General features: G+C 41.3%; 1 protein-coding gene across 1 annotated transcript in view; it reads left to right on the top strand.

Annotated features, from left to right (window-relative positions):
* Window positions 1-17615, top strand: part of PLAC8L1 (PLAC8 like 1) — a 34040-nt gene that overhangs the window by 10311 nt on the left and 6114 nt on the right. The window contains exon 2 of the mRNA XM_022590011.2: window positions 4522-4658. Within this exon, the coding sequence (XP_022445719.1) occupies window positions 4522-4658 (137 nt within the window). The remainder of the gene's footprint in view (window positions 1-4521; window positions 4659-17615) is intronic.

Below are 17615 nucleotides of genomic sequence, written 5' to 3'. Positions count from 1 at the left end.
TGTGTTTAGCTGCTAGAAGAGGTGAAGGTTAGGGTAAGGCTGAAAAAGGGGAAGGCTGTGTGTCCCATCCGTTGTTTGGTAGGAGCTGATAACTAGAATGACTGCAGTGAGTCCTCTGTCTCCCACCAGTTGAAGCCTCTCTCTGCTTCTCTCCTTTATGGTGACCAACCCTCTTGGTTTGTCTGGGACTGTTCTAATTTTAACACTGAAAGTTTTCCATCCTGGAAAATCCCTTAGGCCAGGGCAAACTGGGATGATCAGTCACCCTGATTGAATTTTAAGGTATTTGGGTAGCACATATGACAACTGAGAAACTGCCCCCAATCTCCTCCCTCTGCTCTTCGTTTCTGAGAAAAGTGTTCAGGATGCCCTAGGGTATGTGCAAGATCCTTAATTTAAATAATAACGGTAGCTGCCATCAACTGCATGCCTACTATATGCCAAGTACATAATCTTGTTTAATCCTCAGGGCGACTATGGAGGCGCGATAGTTTAAATCCAATTTTATGGAAGAGGAGACCAGAGCTGAGGACTGGGACAAGTTGTATTTTACAGGGTCAAACAACTAGAATGCAGCTGAGCCACATTTGTACTTTAGTGTGCCTGAATCGAAGCTCTGTCCTCTTTACACTAAATGAAGAAGTTGCTGAATTTGATGGCAAATGGATAGCTACTCTGATTTAGAAACTGTGACCATCAGCTTCACCCACTGCTTCCAAACTCATTCTTATTACTGGTAGTGTAAGATTCTATCTATCTAGAGTAATATACAGAGCTAAAAGCTATGTAGGAAGCTGCAATAGCTACTTTAGTCTGACACCTATAGCAGCCCCTGAATAATTATTCAGTTCTTAAAGGAACTACTAAGTGCCTGGCACATAGCAGGTACTCAGTGAAGGGTAGCTGTGCTTGTTATTTTAATTTTGACACATGAGCTATAATCTTGAACTGAAATGTTTTAGCTAATGAATGTCAATTCAAACATTTTAATATAAAAATCACCAAAGATTCAGAGTATTAAGGAAAGAAAATAATACAGTTCTTGAGTTCAAAATTAGGCAAACACACACACAAAAACCCCCTTTTTTCCCCCACCAAGGAAAAGCTACCCTCTTAGTTATTTGATTTGCAATAGCTAGAGGACAGGCTTCCTTGCCATAATAGGTGTTACACATATAATACTGAGATAGAAGCAGAAAATTCTCTTCTAGGGCTCCAAGCTATAAGTGCGTTTCAGGGGAAAATCTAATCTAGGGGCTCAGCGCTAAGAAACTCCTTTACTAAAATTGCTGGAAACTCTTAGTGTAATAATGGAAGTCCCAACTTGCAGGGATCACATTGAGAGGTAAATGCCCTGGGTTATGTGGAGGCATGCAAGAAGATTTTAGGCTACTCTCAATAAAAACTCTTGATGTTTTTATGTAATCAATTCAGACCTGAGAGTTGTGCCTTTACTAGAGAATGAAACATGGTTAAGGTCACATAATCTGTAGCTAGATTTGAGGAGGACTCAGATATAATGGAAGAGATGTGTGAATTGAGTTTAATCCAATTCAACAGTTGTTGTGCACCCACTAGTTTTCAAGGAGTGCACTGGATTCTGGGGATACAGGGAGAAGCAGCAGGTGCCCCCTGACCTCAAGGAGTTCACATGGAAGTAGAGGAGAGAAGATATGTACAGAGGTAGTTTCTTCAGGACCAATCTGAAGTCTTCATAGGTGTCTTAGTCTGCCCAGAATTTCATAAAAAAATACCACAGACAGTGTAGCTTACGGAAGAGATACTTATTTTCTCACAGTTCTGGAGGCTGGAAGTCCAAAATCAGGGTGCCATCATGGTCCAGTTCTGGTGAGGACTCTTCTTGGTTTGCAGCCTTCTCTCTGAGTGTTTACATGGCTTTTCCCTTATTATAAGGCCAGCAGTCCTATTGGACCAGGATCCTACCCCTATTCTTTATTTAACCTTAATTATCTCCTTGAAGCCCTACCTCCAAATACAGTCACATTGGGAGCTAGATCTTCAACATATGAATTTGGGGAGACACAATTCAATCCATAGCAGTAAGCTTTAGCCCACATCATAGCAAATATATTAACATGCACCCATACCTATGTTATATCCTTTTTCTTTTCTGTATACTAAGTGAAAGGCTTTTAATAATTTTGCTTTTGAAATTATTTGGCTTTGAGTAATTTAATTTATGATTAGCTGCTGCTTCTCAGCAGTCATTCATTCTTGGGTTTTTTTGTTTTTTGTTTTTTCAAAATGAGAGAATTGTAATTTGTTTTCAAATGTAATAAAATATGTGTGAATTCCAAATTGGACATTCATGTGACAGGTATCATGCTAGGTTTTTGTGTTTAATTGAGCATTAACTAATTTCAACTTCGCAGTTTTTTTTTTTTTTCTGGCGGTATGTGGGCCTCTCACTGTTGTGGCCTCTCCCGTTGCGGAGCACAGGCTCCAGATGCACAGGCTCAGCGGCCATGGCTCACGGGCCCAGCCGCTCTGCGGCATGTGGGATTTTCCCAGACAGGGGCACGAACCCGTGTCCCCTGCATCGGCAGGCGGACTCTCAACCACTGCGCCACCAGGGAAGCCCCAACTTTGCAGTTTTTATATTTTGTAGCCAATACTTTTTTCCAGGTCTCAAACGCTTTGATAGGTTCTTGAAAAGCTTGTTAGACCCTACATATTGTCTATAATGCCAAATGGATAAAAGGGTGGGGATGTTTCATAGCTCTACTTTCACACTTCTGGATAGGTCACTCCCAACTCTACTCGCTCTTCCAAGCTCTTGTGCAGCATTCCCAGCTGTTGGCTGGGATGCCCCTCATGTCTCACTGGCACTGTAGCTTGGCTGTGCTCCCAGCATCCTCTTCCCTTCTGCCTTACCTCCTATTCTATTTTCCTTGCCATCTCTGTTACATTGACATCGCCACCTACCTGGTAGGAGATGCAGAAGCCATTGCAGTGATCATCAGTGGTCTCCAAGTCCACCCGTATCAGGTTTCAGGCTGTTATCAGGATGACTACGTGGGCATTGCCTTGGAACTTTATTAGGGACACTGATTTCTATACCTCATCCCTGGAGTCCTGTACAGTGGTCTGGGGTGAGGCTTGGGAATTTGTTTTTTTAACAAGCCAATGTGCTGTCAGGTTTGGGAGGGTGTGGGTAGTATTGGTGGAATGAAAAAGAGATGTGATCCTAATAACAAGAACAGAGCTCCCCATATTATGATAACTTGAAATTCCATTGGATTTAATGTCCCAAATCAGAGGTTCTCAAAGGGCTCCACAGCTGTTTCCAAGATGCCCACAGGGTGTTGCCTTAAGGATGCTCAGGAGTATTCTACTCTGGCCTCTAGGTTTTGTGTCCCAGGTGTCCCAGGTGCAGAACTTTGGTGACTATTACTGTAACAACAGCTGTTACAGGAAGAAATACTGCTGTCTTTTTATTTTCTCTCAAGTATGAGGCAAGCTCTTTATTTCCTCATAACACATCAAAGACCAGGTACAAAACTCTTAATGAAGCTTGCTAAAAGGGTAGCCCCAAACAGAATAACTGCTACTATGTACAGGCTGAGACTCATTCTCATTCTCGGGCCCCTCTATCCCACTCTTGACATGCCCCTTCCATGAGGCTACATAACAGCTTACCCTTCACTATAGGACTCACTCCAGGTATCCCCATGGTAGGCATTCAGGCAAATCTAACTTTCAGCCCCAGAAAGAGAAGGAAGTTTTTTTCTCACCTCACTTTTGAAGCCCACCCCCTGGGCCTGTATTTCTATTTCAGAATGACTGAGTGGAATATCTATGCCCTTCAGGGAAAATCGAACCAGAGTTGTACTATGTGGCTGCACGAGGACAACCATATAGTGGTTTGATATCAAGATATATTCTGAAGTCTGGGTTATTCATTTAAATGATACTACCTGTCCCACTTCAGTAGCCTCGTCCAGATTTAGATGTACCATTCAGTCCAATTCCTTTGTCTTTTCAACAAAGTTTCAAAATCCTTGCATACAGCCTCACTCAGGGTCACATTGTTACACAGGCTGTGTGCACAATAAACAAGTTACCTGTCCTTCAGTCCACATAATAACCCTGTGAGGTAGTTTTTTCATCTTAAATTTGAACAAACAAAACAGAGGTTAAGCCACTTAACCAAGGTCAGGCTTCCAGGAAGCGGCATGCTGGGGCTTGAACTGAGCACTCTTGGTTCCAAATTTGTGAATTTATTATTAAACACTGAGAAACACTGAGGAAGTAGACTTGACATTGAGTCTGAGGGACAGAGCTTGGAATAATAATGCCACTAATAGAAATGGGGCAAAAAATCAGAGAAGGTACGATGGAGGAGGAGGGAGGGAGATGGTGAAGTCAGCTTGGGCTATGAAATAAGAGCCACTGGGCATCACTGGGTCCCAGCTCTTTATCACTGTGTCTTGGCTTGATGATTATCCTTCTGAACCATCTTCTTTGTTTCCAAGTTAATCACCATCCTTGACTCTCCAGGAGCCATGCACCAGCCCAGGCTGTGGTGAAGCAGCCTGTCCGGGGAGCCAGTGGCAGGACCACAGTCACAACGATTGTCCAGACTGGTGGGGACTGGAGCACCGGCCTCTTCAGTGTCTGCAGAGATAGGAGAATTTGTATGTTTTTTCTCTTCCTTTAAGTTCTCCTTTACTATTTTCTTTCCTAAGACACCAGTGGGTAGAAAAGCTGCGTCAGGCACAAGGACAGAAATTAAATGGTTTCAGACTAACTAGACTAATATTCTAGTGACTCAAGTACACTCCTTGGCAGGAATGATCTTGCTTTTTAGGGATGTGGCTGTTTTTATAAAATAAGTGATGACTTCAAAGGTTTTTTTAAATGACAAAATCCATTGCATGTAAAGACACACAAAATGGGCTCCCTTATCTGCAGCTGATGGAGTATAAATTGGTACAAGCTTCCCAGTGAATGGTTAGTAACACCTATAAAAAGGACCTCAAGTGTTATGTAGTTTTTGACCCAGTAATTACAGTTTTAGGCATTTAGTCGAAGGAAATAAATCATGTGCAAAGATTTAGCAGCATCATTAAATGTTGCAGTGTTGGTTATTGTAGCAACAATCTGGAACAACTTAAATGTTCACTGGGGGCTTCAATACAATGAATTATACAGCCATGAAAAGTCGTGTTGTAGAATAATACTTCCTGAGATGGAAAAATGTTGGGATACAATTTTAAGTTAAAGAATCAGATTGTAAAACCATGTACATTAGACATTAATTTGGGGGAATATTTAGAAAAATATCTGGAAGGATATAAATACAAATGTTTACACCAAGTGTCTCCAGATGGTACGCTAATGAATAATTTTTCTTTTTGCTTATCTCTAGTATTTCTGTGAGGGAAGTGTAGCACTTGCCTCACAGAATAGTGAGGAAGACCAATCATTGAATAAGACCAATCATAAAAAGATGCTCCCTTTGTTTTTTTTTAATTAAGTTTTATTGGAGTATAGTTGTTTTACAATGTTGTGTTAGTTTCTGCTGTACAGCAAAGTGAATCAGCTATACGTGTACATGTATCCCCTCTTTTCTGGATTTCCTTTCCGTTTAGGTCACTGCAGGGCATTGAGTAGAGTTCCCCATGCTATACAGTAGGTTCTCACTAGTTATCTATTTTATACATAGTATCAATAGTGTATATATGTCAATCCCAGTCTCCCAATTCATCCCTTCCCCCCTCCCCGCCTTTTATCCATAAGTCCATTCTCTATGTCTGTGTCTCTATTTCTGCTTTGCAACTAAATTCATCTGTATCGTTTTTCTAGATTCCACATATAAGTGATGTTATATATTTGTTTTTCTGACTTCACTCTGAGTCTCTAGGTCTATGCACGTCTCTGCAAATTGCACAATTTTCGTTCCTTTTTATTATGGCTGAGTAATATTCCAATGTATATATGTACCACATCTTCTTTATCCATTCTTCTGTTGATGGACATTTAGGTTGAATAGCTCCCTTTGTTGATTGAAATCTTTTCAGACACTGGTTTAGATGTAAAGAAGTACCAACAACACTGCCCTCTAGCTGCATGATTTTCCACTGGGTTTGAAGTTCAAAGCACATTGATTCTATTTTTACCTTAGGACATTTTGACCCATCTCTGGTACCACATGTCAGTATCCTTTTCCAGGACCTGATGTTCTTGCCCTAGGGAGTAACTCGGTCACAGAATCTTTTTTTTTTTTTGCCGGGGGGTGGGGGTGGGGGTGGGGTGGGTGGGGGACTGTCCTTTTTGATGGATGAGGGCCAGTCTATTAAGTTCAACAGACTCTGGATCCACTATTTTTGAAGAATATGGCTCCCCCACCCTTTAGAGGGTCTGGCAAGACCTGGATTTATCCTAAAGCCTCACAAGATGGATCAACCAGAGAGCTCTGAGCTGCTACCTGATCCACGTCCTTATTCAGCTGAGTCTTGGCTGAGGCAGAAACTCTAAAAAAATTTTTGGTGCTCTGATCATCCAAGCCTGAGCCTTCACTGTTTGCCTGGGCCTCACAGAGAAGAGACCGCCCAGCACCAAACACTACCCTCCATCGCTGTCCCTTTGACCATCTGACCCAGAGCTCAGCAGATTTCTTCCTGCCACAGCTACCCATGTGTACTTCTGACCAGACAATTATAGCAGCTGTTCTCTGAATCACTCAGGATTCTTCCTGGTTCTTGTCCACATTCTCTGACTTTGGTTGTCACCCAGTACTGTGGTACAGAGAAGGCAGAATAGCCACGTGGAGATGTGGAGACCTAGCCCCAGTTTGGGGAGTGGACCATTTTCCTTTCATAGCTTATAGTTCGTGGTTGGAGGGGTGAGGGTATCAGTGCATTTCCAAGTAGAGCAAAGCCTGGAACATAATGTAGTGGTTAGGAGAGCACATTTGTATTGGATATAGACCTTGCCTTGAATCTTAACTCTGCCTCTTACTGGCCATTTGACCTTGAACAAATTCTCAGGGCCTTCATTTTTCCAGCTCTGAAATGGGGGTAAATAAAGGCGCCCACCTTAAAGATTGTCAAGATTAAAGCAGATAATGCATAGAACCCACTCTAGAACACTGGCTTGGAACATAACTGGATCAGAGTTTTTTTTGGTTGCATGCTATATATTGGGTTAAATAGTGTCCCCTCAAAATTCATGTCCACCTGGAGCCTCTGAATGTGACCTTATTTGGAAATAGGTTCTTTGCATTGTTGTCAAGTTACAAAGAGGTTATAGTGGATTAGGGTGGGCCCTAAGCCAGTGGCTGGTGTTCTTGTAAGAAGAGGGAAATTTGGACGCACACACAGAAAAGATGGCCATGTGAAGACAGGCACAAATTAGAATAATGCATCTATAAGCCATGGAATGCCAAGGATTGCCAGCAACCACCAAAAATTTGGAGAGAGGCATGGAACAGACTTTCCCCCAGAGCTTCCAGAAGGACGAAGCCTGCCAACACGCCAATTTCAGACTTCTAGCCTCCAGAATTCTCCAATGAGAGAATACTTTCTATTGTTTTAAGATGTCCAGTTTGTGGTATTTTGTTATGTCAGCCCTAGGAAATTAATACACAAGCAAACATAGGATTTCATTAGAAGGTTATGGGGTAGCTCACAAAATCAGGAAATCAACTAAAAGCTAAGCTTAGGAGGGACAAGATGCATTATCAGGAGATAGCTGAAAGTCTGGTCAACTCCAAACATTTTAATCCTTTTGCTTTCCTGTCTGAGAATTGCTGTTTCAGCAATGGAGCCCAATCTGCCTAGCCTAGGTCATGACTGCTGCTTGACTAGGCCAGGGCGTTTTGAATGACAGTTCTCTTATTTCCCACAATAGGGAAGGGATAAATTCCTAAATTTACTATTGGGGTGTGTTACTATGAAAATTCCAACAAATATACAATAATGCACTTAGTAAATCATAGGTATTAATGTCATTGTTGTTATAAATTTTTATTTTCCAGAGTGTTGAGAGCAAAGAGTAGAATCAGGAGACTTAGATTGGTTGCTGCCCAATCCCAAGAGTACCTAAAAAGTTGACCAAAGAAAGGACCACATGCCACCCCCTCAGCCTTAAACATTGTTTCACTGCTTAGTTCTGTGCTCCACCCCCATCAGTGTTCAGGAGACCAACCACACGGGTCTTCTGGGTCCCTGCTTGTCCATTGGAGAGCCCATTCTAGGGGCAAGAAGGAATGACATGTGGAGAATACAATATTCTTTACAGCTGGACGTGATCTGTGGAGGAGAGGCCATGAATATACAGTACCGGCTGATCTCAAATGTACTGTGTCCTAATTGTTGTTCCCTGGATGGGCCTCCATTTTGTAACTGCTCATAGTATCTCTAAGCTAATGGTCTCACAAGAAAAAATTTATACACTGGTGATCTGCACCATGATTCCCAGGATGCAGCTGGAGTATGAGTGCTATGAGTCTTAGGTTTCTTTCCTTCCTTGTTTAAAAGGGCTACTTCATCCACAAAGTTTTATTTTAATCACATCACTGTGACAATACTTGTGACAAAATTGGAAACAAAAGGGACATCTTCTTTCCATGACTGTTTCACGTCAGATTCCCATCTTGGGATAGTTTACCATTAAATGTTGAGAATTACTGCTACAATTTGTCATCCATTAAGCAAAGGGTACATTATGAAGAGTGATAATTTCCATTTATTTTTGACATTTTGCTTCTTCATTTAATTGCACTTCTGGTTTTTAAACTGCCTCCCTCTTTCCACCTCTGTGCTTTCTTCTGAATTCACACTGCCCTGGGATGAGAAAATGGGTGCTTTTGTGTCCTTTGAGGATGTGGTTTCTGAAAGCTCAGATGTGAAGCTGAAGCGGAGGTGAAATAAGTGGCTGTGAAATGGCCTTGTGGGTGAAAGGCTGGCTGTTCCAGCTGGGGATGTTTGTGATGTTGCCCCAGAGGAGGTTTATGTGGAAGGTGTAATCAACACTGGTTTGTAATTCAGCCAGCCTTTACTGAGTTCCTACCTATGTATGGTCATGTGATAGGCACTACAGATATAATAGTGATGAAGATAGAGACGGTCTCTTTGAGTACGTAGGCAATAAGCAAATAGACAAAATAATTGCAGTGGTGCTGAGTGCCGTGGAGGAAGTAAACAAGGTGTTTTGAAAGGAAATTACAGGGGGCAAAGGATGGCCTCTCTGAGGAACTGACTTAAGCTGATACCTGAGAGATGGGAAAGAACCAGCCACTAAAATCACCTTTCCTGTGGAGGCACCACAAGCACCAGGCAGTAAAGGGCTTTGTGTGGACAAGAAGCCATCAGAGGCCCAATGTGGGTGGGGTGAAGCAGTCCAAGAATTTCTTTGGTTTTCTGGAAGAGGAGGGAGGCATGAAAAGGCCTCAGACTGGGATTTGTGTCCTTGAACTGTATCTTGGGTAAACTGTACACTGTACACTGCAGTCTGAAAGCAGGGACCACTGGTCCTGCTCATTGGTCTTGCCCAGCGGAGCACCTGACCAATAGAAGGCGCTAATGAATATTTCCTGAACGACACATCTATGAATGAATTTTAACCTGTATTCTCACTTGCTTCCTTCTTTCCTGCACTTCATTGAAACAATCACAAAGACTTAGATTCAGAATGGATATTGGGGTCAGCTGGTCTGGCCCCTCACCAGCTTGTCTAGATTCAGAAGGGATATTGGGGTCAGCTGGTCTGGCCCCTCACCAGCTTGTCTAAGTCCCCTCTGTAGCAAGCCTGGTAAGGACCTGACAGGCTTGGCTTTCTGAACATTTCTGGAGAGGAGGGTTCCTCTCCCTTGGAGCCATCTCAGTGCTTTAAAAAAAAAAAAAAGATTTTTAATAGGTTACCAGGTACGTGATGCAAAATTCAAAAGTACCTACCCCTTAGGTATATGAAAAGCAGCAACTCCATCCTTGCCCTCCTGCCCTGCCCAGTTCTCCTCAGAGGCCACCACTCTTACCTGAGCCCCAATATAGTCTATATGCTTATAAATATATAAAAATTTTTAATGAAAATAGATTAATCTTTTTATTATAAAAGTATCATATAATCATGGTAAAAAAGAAAAATGCAAAAGGCTATAAAAGAAGAAAGCAGTATCCTGTAATCCCAGTGTCATAGATATACATTGTTAATATTTTGGTATCTATCCTTCCATATTTTTTCTGTATATGTGGTATATATAATTGACACAAATAATAGAATTGTAAACACACACAGTTCTGCATCTTTATTTTGTTTTAATTTAACAATATAGGTGACCATATTGTGCAGACCATATCAGCACTTCTGAAGCTAATATTTTAAATTGCTGCATAGATTCCATTGTATGAATGTACCATAATTTATTTATCCAAAAATTCTTATTTGTGGATCTTTATGTGGTTTCCAGACTTTTTACTATTCAAACCAATGCTTTGTGAGTATTCTTGTATTGGTGCCATTTTGTATGTGCGTGAGTTATCTGTTGGACAATTGCTGAGGGTAAACCTACTGGTCAGATAGTACGTACCTTTTTAAATCTTGATAGATGTTTCCAAATGGCTCTCCATTTAGAAGTTGTACTAATTTACACTCCCACCCACAAAGTATGAGCATGCCCCATTCCTTATTTATTTATTTATCTATTTATTTATTCTTGGCTGAGTTGGGTCTTCATTGCTGCATGTGGGCTTTCTCTAGTTGCAGTGAGTGGGGGCTACTCTTCCTTGCAGTGCATGGGCTTCTCATTGCGGTGGCTTCTCTTGTTGCAGAGCACGGCTCTAGGCGCACGGACTTCAGTAGTTGTGGCTCGTGGGCTTTAGAGTGCAGGCTCAGTAGTTGTGGTGCACGGGCTTAGTTGCTCCACAGCATGTGGGATCTTCCCCGACCAGGGCTCGAATCCGTGTCCACTGCATTGGCAGGCGGATTCATAACCACTGTGCCACCAGGGAAGCCCCACATTCCTTTTTTTTTTTTTTTTTTTTTTTTTTGCGGTACGTGGACCTCTCACTGTTGTGGCCTCTCCCGTTGCAGAGCACAGGCTCTGGACGCTCAGGCTCAGCGGCCATGGCTCAGGGGCCTAGCTGCTCCGCGGCATGTGGGATCTTCCCGGACCGGGGCACGAACCCGTGTCCCCTGCATGGGCAGGCGGACTCTCAACCACTGCGCCACCACGGAAGCCCCCCACCATTCCTTTTTTAAGCATCTCTTATTGTTAGATTCTGCCTCTTTGTGATAATTGACCTGAAATGTGCCTTGCTGCAATTTCCACACAACTTTCCTACTTATGTTCTTTGGGGCTCCACACTGTGGTTTTGTGTAGCCTTCTTTTTATCTCAACTCCCCCTGTGTGTTAGAGGGATGAATGATGAACCACATTCCATGCTTGAGGGTGGAGTTCATGTTAGAGAATAGGCCAGGAATGTTTAGGCTGTGGGAGCTGACATGACCACTAGGCCTTTGGGGGGAAGAGGAAGAGGCTGAATTTATGGTATGGATCTCTCTTGAGCCTGAGCTTCTTTTTTAAAAAAAGTACACACACATACACACACACACACACACGTGCACACACATACTTGCATATATATATATATTTTTTTTACTTCACAAATAACACATGAATATGCTCACTTTATTAAAGAAATGAAACATTACAGAAAAGGGAACCATGTCACTCTTTTTTATTAAATCAATTTGGAGTGTTTTCTTCCAGATCTTTTTCTCTGTATTTACATATGCATCTATTACTAACATATACTATTGCTTTGTAACTTTTTAAACAAAGCATAAATGGTATTATGCTATAATATCATTATGCAATTTGATTTTTTTAACTCAAAATATGTCTTAGAGGTTTATCTCTGTTGGTACTTAATTGATCTTTCATTGCGTTCTTAATTATTCCCTAGTATGATCGGCACCATCATGGTTTATTTACACGTTTGTCTATTAATGTACTCTTGTTTTAAATTTGAAGCCACAAATAATGCTGCAGTGGATATCCTTGTACCGGCCTCTTTGTGTGCATGTGTAAGCATTACTCTAGGGTAGATGCTAACAAGTGGAGTTACTGAATCCCAGAGTATTTAAAATTTTACGAGATTCAGCCAAGTTGCTTTCCAAAGTGACTGTGCCAGTTTCCATCTCCATCAGTGTATGGAGCACCTATTTCTCTGTGGTGCCCCACAGCATTTGACATGCTCTAAAAACCTTAGAGTGTGGCCAGCCCTGAACCAAGATGGCAGAGTAGAAGGACGTGCTCTCACTCCCTCTTGCGAGAACACCAGAATCACAACTAGCTGCTGGACAGTCATCGACAGGAAGACACTGGAACTCACCAAAAAAGATACCCCACATCCAAAGACAAAGGAGAAGCCACAATGAGATGGTAGGAGGGGCGCAATCACAGTAAAATCAAATCCCATAACTGGTGGCTGGGTGACTCACAGACTGGAGAACACTTATACCATAGAAATCCACGCACTGGAGTGAAGGTTCTGAGCCCCACATCAGGATTCTGAACCTGGGGGTCCAACAACGGGAGGAGGAATTCCTAGAGAATCAGGCTTTGAAGGCCAGTGGGATTTGACTGCAGGACTTCAACAGGACTGGGGGAAACAGAGACTCCACTCTTGGAGGGCACACACAAAGTAGTGTGCACATCGGGACCCAGAGGAAGGAGCAGTGATCCCAAGGGAGACTGAACCCAACCTAGCTGCTAGTGTTGGAGGGTCTCCTGCAGAGGCGGGGGTGGCTGTGGCTCACTGTGGGGACAAGGACACTGGCAGCAGAAGTTCTGGGAAGTACTCCTTGGCGTGAGCCCTCCCAGAGTCTGCCATTAGCCCCACCAAAGAGCCCAGGTAGGCTCCAGTGTTGGGTTACCTCAGGCCAAACAACCAACAGGGAGGGAACCCAGCCCCACCCATCAGCAGTCAAGCCAATTAAAATTTTACTGAGCTCTGCCCACCAGAGCAACAGTCAGCTCTACCCACCACCAGTCCCTCCCATCAGGAAACTTGCACAAGCCTCTTAGGTAGCCTCATCCACGAGAGGGCAGACAGCAGAAGCAAGAAGAACTACAGTCCTACAGCCTGCGGAACAAAAACCACATTCACAGAAAGATAGACAAGATGAAAAGGCAGAGGGCTATGTACCAGATGAAAGAACAAGATAAAACCCCAGAAAAACAACTAAATGAAGTGGACATAGGCAACCTCCCAGAAGGAGAATTCAGAATAATGATAGTGAAGATGATCCAGGACCTCGGAAAAAGAATGGAGGCAAAGATCGGGAAGATGCAAGAAATGTTTAACAAAGACCTAGAAGAATTAAAGAACAAACAAACAGAGATGAACAATACAATAACTGAAATGAAAACTACACTAGAAGGAATCAATAGCATAATAACTGAGGCAGAAGAACGGATAAGTGACCTGGAAGACAGAATGGTGGAATTCACTGCTGTGGAACAGAATAAAGAAAAAAGGATGAAAAGAAATGAAGACAGCCTTAAAGACCTCTGGGATAACATTAAATGCAACAACATTTGCATTATAGGGGTCCCAGAAGGAGAAGAGAGAGAGAAAGGACCTGAGAAAATATTTGAAGAGATTATAGTCAAAAACTTCCCTAACATGGGAGAGGAAATAGCCACCCAAGTCCAGGAAACGCAGAGAGTCCCAGGCAGGATAAACCCAACGAGAAACATGCCGAGATACATAGTAATCTAATTGACAAAAATTAAGGACAAAAAAAATTATTAAAAGCAACAAGGGAAAAAAGACAACATACAAGGGAACTCCCATAAGGTTAACAGCTGATTTCTCAGCAGAAAGTCTACAAGCCAGAGTGGAGTGGCACAATATATTTAAAGTGATGAAAGGGAAGAACCTACAACCAACATTACTCTACCTGGCAAGGATCTCATCAGATTCGACAGAGAAATCAAAAGCTTTACAGACAAGCAAAAGGTAAGAGAATTCAGCACCACCAAACCAGCTCTACAACAAATGCTAAAGGAACCTCTCTAAGTGGGAACCACAAGAGAAGAAAATGGCCCACAAAAGCAAACCCAAAACAATTAAGAAAATGGTCATAGGAACTTACATATCGATAATTACCTTAAACATGAATGGATTAAATGCTCCAATCAAAAGACACAGGCTTGCTGAATGGATACAAAAACAACACCCATATATATGCTGTCTACAAGAGACCCACTTGAGACCTAGGGGCACATACAGACTGAAAGTTAGGGGATGGAAAAAGATATTCCATGCAAATGGAAATCAAAAGAAAGCTGGAGTAGCAATACTCATATCAGATAAAATAGACTTTAAAATAAAGAATGTTACAAGAGACAAGGAAGGACACTACATAATGATCAAGGGATCAATCCAAGAAGAAGATATAACAATTTTAAATATATATGCACCCAACATAGGAGCACCTCGATACATAAGGCAACTGCTAACAGCTCTAAAAGAGGATATTGACAGTAACACAATAATAGTGGGGGACTTTAACACCTCACTTACACCAATGGACAGATCATGCAAAATGAAAATAAATAAAGAAACAGAAGCTTTACATGACACAACAGACCAGATAGATTTAATTGATATTTATAGGACATTCCATCCAAAAACAGCAGATTACACGTTCTTCTCAAGTGTGCACAGAACTTTCTCCAGGATAGATCACATCTTGGGTCACAAATCAAGCCTCAGTAAATTTAAGAAATTTGAAATCATATCAAGCATCTTTTCTGACCACAACACTATTAGATTAGAAATGAATTACAGGGAAAAAAATGTAAAAAACACAAACACATGTAGGCTAAACAATATGTTACTAAATAACCAAGAGATCACTGAAGAAACCAAAGAGGAAATCAAAAAATACCTAGAGACAAATGACAATGAAAATACGAGGATCCAAAACCTATGGGATGCAGCAAAAGCAGTTCTAAGAGGAAAGTTTATAGCTATACAAGCCTACCTCAAGAAACAAGAAAAATCTTAAATAAGCAATCTAACCTTACACCTAAAGGAGCTAAAGAAGAACAAACAAAACCCAAAATTAGCAGAAGGAAAGAAATCATAAAGATCAGAGCAGAAATAAATGAAATAAAGAAAACAATAGCAATGATCAATAAAACTAAAAGCTGGTTCTTTGAGAAGATAAACAAAATTGATAAACCATTAGCCAGACTCATCAAGAAAAAGAGGGAGAGGACTCAAATCAGTAAAATTAGAAATGAAAAAGAAGTTACAACAGACACTGCAGAAAAACAAAGCATCCTAGGAGATTACTACAAGCAACTCTATGCCAATCAAATGGACAACCTGGAAGAAATGGACAAATTTTTCGGAAAGTGTAACCTCAAAGACTGAACCAGGAAGAAATAGAATATATGAACAGACCAATCACAAGTAATGAAATTGAAACTGTGATTTAAAATCTTCCAACAAACAAAAGTCCAGGGCCAGATGGCTTCACAGGTGAATTCTATCAAACATTTAGAGAAGAGCTGATATCCATCCTTCTCAAACTCTTCCAAAAAATTGCAGAGGAAGGAACACTCCCAAACTCATTCTATGAGACCACCATCACCCTGATATCAAAACCAAAGATACTACAAAAAAAGAAAATTACAGACCAATATCACTGATGAATATAGATGCAAAAATCCTCACCAAATACTAGCAAACAGAATCCAGCAACACATTAAAAGGATCATACACCATGATCAAGTGGGATTTATCCCAGGGATGCAAGGATTCTTCAATATGCGCAAATCAATCAATGTGATACACCATATTAAGAAACTGAAGAAGAAAAACCATATGCTCATTTCAGTAGATGCAGAAAAAGCTTTTGACAAAGTTTAACACCCATTTATGGTAAAAACTCTCCAGAACGTGGGCATAGCGGGAACCTACCTCAACATAATAAAAGCTATATATGACAAACCCACAGCAAACATCATTCTCAATGGTGAAAAACTGAAAGCATTTCCTCTAAGATCAGGAACAAGAAGACAAAGATGTCCACTCTCACCACTGTTATTCAACATAGTTTTGGCATTCCTAGCCACAGCAATCAGAGAAGAAAAAGAAATAAAAGGAATACAAATTGGAAAAGAAAAAGTAAAATTGTCACTGTTTGCAGGTGACATGATACTATACATAGATAATCCTAAAGATGCCACCAGAAAACTACTAGAGCTAATCAATGAATTTGGTAAAGTTGCAGGATACAAAACTAATGCACAGAAATCTCTTGCATCCCTATACACTAATGATGAAAAATCTGAGAGAGAAATAAAGGAAACTCTCCCATTTACCATTGCAATAGGAATAAACCTACCTAGGGAGACAATAGACCTGTATGCAGAAAATTATAAGACACTGATGAAAGAAATTAAAGATGATACCAACAAATGGAGATGTAATCCATGTTCTTGGATTGGAAGAATCAACATTGTGAAAAGGACTATACTACCCAAAGCAATCTACAGATTCAATGCAATCCCTATCAAATTACCAATGACATTTTTTATGGAACTAGAACAAAAAATCTTAAAATTTGTATGGAGACACAAAAGACCCCAAATATCCAAAGCAGTCTTGAGGGAAATAAATGGAGCTGGAGGAATCAGACTCCCTGACTTCAGACCATATTACAAAGCTACAGTAATCAAGACAATATGGTACTGGTACAAAAACAGAAACAAAGATCAATGGAACAAGATAGAAAGCCCAGAGATAAACCCACGCACCTATGGTCAACTAATCTATGACAAAGGAGGCCAGGATATACAATGGAGAAAAGACAATCTCTTCAATAAGTGGTGCTGGGAAAATTGGACAGCTACATGTAAAAGAATGAAATTAGAACAGTCCCTAACACCATACACAAAAATAAACTCAAAGTGGATTAGAGACCTAAATGTAAGGCTGGACACTATAAAACTCTTAGAGGAAAACATAGGAAGAACGCTCTTTGACATAAATCACAGCAAGATCTTTTTTGATCCATCTCCTAGAGTAATGGAAATAAAAACAAAAATAAACAAATGGGACCTAATGAAACTTCAAAGCTTTTGCGCAGCAAAGGAAACCATAAACAAGACGAAAAGACAACCCTCAGAATGGGAGAAAATATTTGCAAATGAATCAATGGACAAAGGATTAATCTCCAAAATTTATAAGCAGCTCACACAGCTCAATATTAAAAAAACAAACAACCCAGGCTTCCCAGGTGGTGCAGTGGTTGCGAGTCTGCCTGCTGATGCAGGGGACACGGGTTCGTGCCCCAGTCCTGCAAGATCCCTCATGCCACGGAGCGGCTGGGCCCGTGAGCAATGGCCACTGAGTCTGCGCGTCTGGAGCCTGTGCTCCGCAACGAGAGAGGCCACAACAGTGAGAGGCCCGCATACCACAGGAAAAAACAAAAAAAAACCAATCCAAAAATGGGCAGAAGACCTAAATAGACATTTCTCCAAAGAAGACATACAGATGGCCAAGAAGCACATGAAAAGCTGCTCAACATCACTAATGATTAGAGAAATGCAAATCAAAACTACAAGG

Source organism: Delphinapterus leucas, chromosome 3 (genome assembly GCF_059928025.1).
Source record: "Delphinapterus leucas isolate spDelLeu-1000000601 "Yukka" chromosome 3, BTC_Dleu_Yukka2, whole genome shotgun sequence".
Taxonomy (NCBI): Eukaryota; Metazoa; Chordata; class Mammalia; order Artiodactyla; family Monodontidae; genus Delphinapterus; species Delphinapterus leucas.
This window is presented reverse-complemented; position numbering and strand designations above follow the sequence as displayed.